At 35.3% G+C, this 3,630-nt stretch overlaps 1 protein-coding gene across 1 annotated transcript in view; it reads right to left on the reverse strand.

The window, feature by feature from the left end:
* Positions 1 to 3,427, reverse strand: part of LOTGIDRAFT_160624 (hypothetical protein) — a gene marked incomplete at both ends in the record, with an annotated part of 45,283 nt that extends 41,856 nt beyond the window's left edge. The window contains one exon of the mRNA XM_009055729.1: positions 3,299 to 3,427. Within this exon, the coding sequence (XP_009053977.1) occupies positions 3,299 to 3,427 (129 nt within the window). The remainder of the gene's footprint in view (positions 1 to 3,298) is intronic.
* Between the last annotated feature and the right edge of the window lie 203 nt (positions 3,428 to 3,630).

A 3,630-nucleotide genomic window follows, 5' to 3' on the forward strand; every position in this document is an offset into this window, starting at 1 on the left:
TTCTAACACAGTTTTGTTATAGCTTGACATTGTGAAGATAGTGTAGATGGTTCTAACACATTGTAATAGCTTGACATTGTGAAGATAGTGTAGATGGTTCTAACACAGTTTGTAATAGCTTGACATTGTGAAGATAGTGTAGATGGTTCTAACACAGTTTGTAATAGCTTGACATTGTGAAGATAGTGTAGATGGTTCTAACACAGTTTGTAATAGCTTAACATTATGAAGATAGTGTAGATGGTTCTAACGCAGTTTGTAATAGCTTGACATTGTGAAGATAGTGTAGATGGTTCTAACACAGTTTGTAATAGCTTGACATTGTGAAGATAGTGTAGATGGTTCTAACACAGTTTGTAATAGCTTGACATTATGAAGATAGTTTAGCTGGTTCTAACGCAGTTTGTAATAGCTTGACATTGTGAAGATAGTGTAGATGATCCTTACGCAGTTTGTAATAGCTTGCCATTCTGAAGATAGTGTAGATGGTTCTTACGCAGTTTGTAATAGCTTGACATTGTGAAGATAGTGTAGATGGTTCTAACACAGTTTGTAATAGCTTGACATTGTGAAGATAGTGTAGATGGTTCTAACACATTGTAATAGCTTGACATTGTGAAGATAGTGTAGATGGTTCTAACACAGTTTGTAATAGCTTGACATTGTGAAGATAGTGTAGATGGTTCTAACACAGTTTGTAATAGCTTGACATTGTGAAGATAGTGTGGATGGTTCTTACGCAGTTTGTAATAGCTTGCCATTATGAAGATAGTGTGGATGGTTCTTACGCAATTTGTAATAGCTTGACATTGTGAAGATAGTAGATGGTTCTAACACAGTTTGTAATAGCTTGACATTGTGAAGATAGTGTGGATGGTTCTAACACAGTTTGTAATAGCTTGACATTATGAAGATAGTGTGGGTGGTTCTAACACAGTTTGTAATAGCTTGACATTGTGAAGATAGTGTAGATGGTTCTAACACAGTTTGTAATAGCTTGACATTGTGAAGATAGTGTAGATGGTTCTAACACATTTTGTAATAGCTTGACATTGTGAGAATTCCGCTACCCCGAGAAGCCGAAGAAGAGTAAGGAATGATACATTTTACGTTTATAATTCTGATCAGACTTCGGTCGTTAAACCGCACTATTCGCAGCTTCACTCTTTCAAAAACTAAAACAGAAATTCAGATTTAATCCGATTTCAGAGTATTGTTTCCTGTACTGGAAAATTGTGTCCACTTCATTAGATACAAGATGTAGGAATGTCATATCCATTGTGACACGTAAAATCAATGTCTTCAGAGTTTTTTTTATCGAATCATTATTGAAGATAATTACAAGCTTACAGACAGATACTTCACATTGATAATAATTCTACACGTTAGACTTTTAAAGGAGGTTATCCAGCATGAAATTTGAAATCGGTTGTTTTTCTCTAAAAACCTAGTCCAACAAATCTTTCGTCAATGTTAGGGCAATTTATATCTAGTAATGTTTTGATGGGCTCATTAATGGTTCAGCTTAGAATATATCAAAATTCTCAGAACACTTGGGACCCGAAAATAGAATACATAAAAAGTGACGTAACCGCATCCGATCCGTACATCTGAGTGAGGTTTGTAGGTCAATCTTAAACTATGCCGTTTACAATAGAGATTTTTTTTCATGCTTTGGTACTATTCTATTAGTATATATTGCCCTGCAGCTTTACTACATTTTCCTATTATGAATCCAAGACAAGGGAACAACAGACCACAGAATCCAAATACAACCTTTGCCAAAATCTATTGCAAACCTCCAGCTATGCGAGCAAAGGTTAATTCTCGGATCCTGTGAAAGACAAGATATTGTCAGGGCATCTCAGAGGAGAAAATTATACAGAAACAGTACGCCATCAAATTACATGTCTGGAATCTACTTTCAAGAAAAAGATTATGTTGTCAAGGTTTAATGCACCATTACGAACGTTTCTACAGGTTTAAATGTTCACGAGCCATTGCCCTGTGATAACCTAAGCTAACATTAATTTATGTAGTCTACTAAAAGCTCAGGTCGACCTCAACACTGCGAATGTTTTATAGCAACTGAATCTGAGCGCACTAACGACACAAAAAATTACATTTGCTCATATTCTAATTTTGGCAAATATCTGATCTGGCCATGGACCTTAAATGTAAGAATATGCTTAGAAAAGAAAGCAGTACCTTAAGACGCGTTAGCCACCCGTTTGACCAATCGTTGCATATTCTCAAAAACAGAAATCTTTAGTAATCAGTTATAGTGTCCACAGTTCAAATTTGAGTCTTCAAATCCATGTGTGTCCAGAATAATCCGTGTTTGAAATACAAAGGACGACTCGTCTTTCTTGATACTCCGCCATTAATAGAACATACATATATAGAATAGAAAGTTAAATTTCTAATTTGAAGAATATTTGAAGAAATAATGTTCTAGTAGCTCTGACTATTTACATTTACTTAAGGTCTATGTCAACCCCTGAAAATGGCGGACCATAGCCTTTAAAAGGACATATGAAAGACAGAAAACAAGTGAGTAATCTTTAAATACTTTACAAGCGCCAAGTGCTTGCAGTCAGTATTCTCAACTACATACAATGTGATGTCAACCAACCCTCAACAATATATCTCAATTATGCCTTCCAGCTTAAATAATGTTGACTTGGTATTGTATCTATTTCTGGAGGCTTCAACTGGATCTTATATTTCTTCAGACGGAGATCTTTTTCCAATACACTGTAATCTAATCGAAAATTACAAACTCTTACAGAACTTATGACATAAGCTCGAATGTCAATGATATTGCTGTAACGTTTATCATCTATGAAATTGATATTGAATCAATTCAATATCAAAAGCTTTCATTATCAATTTCATATCAATCTGAATTATTCAATACCAACTGGTACTTTATCGTACATAATAAACAGAGTACTTTATCGTACATAATAAATAGATTTCTTGTCGTAAATAGATTGTAATTAATTGATTTACGGGTTCATGTCCGGAGGCACACAATCGGTACCGAAAATATCATTATAAAAATATTCCAAGTAATGTGGAGTTGATAAAGCCAGATACAAGTGGTGCAAGTCTTTCCAAAGAGGGACTACCATCAATGGGACCAATTATTAAGCTAGGGAAACACTAGTTTATCTCTTCGCTCGATCGCGGCGAATTTCAAAATTGCTGAAAATATTTGACGGTGTCAAAAATGTAAGATACCATGTTCAGCCAATTATTTAATATTTTATTGTCCTGTTATTTGACGTCTTACTGCTTTCTTCAGAAACACCCAATTATTTACGCCGGTATTATTGATCCATTCGCTCGCAAATTCGCTCGTCTGTCTGTGTTCGGCGTATTTTGTCGACCGCTGGATATTCTTAAACCAATCGGACGTCATTTTGATTTCACATGAAGGTCAAAATACCCTCCTCCGCCAATTTGTACCGACCATATGATCGACAGAATAAATCCGCCGAGTGATGATCGGAAGTAGAAATTCGCAGGCGATTTTAATCGGCATGTGCAGATTAAACGATACAATCGTCTGGTTCCATAAAAGTTAATCGTATCAGCAAGAACAGAATGCAAATATGAAATATT

This window comes from Lottia gigantea (genome assembly GCF_000327385.1).
Source record: "Lottia gigantea unplaced genomic scaffold LOTGIsca_25, whole genome shotgun sequence".
In the NCBI taxonomy this organism is placed as follows: domain Eukaryota; kingdom Metazoa; phylum Mollusca; class Gastropoda; family Lottiidae; genus Lottia; species Lottia gigantea.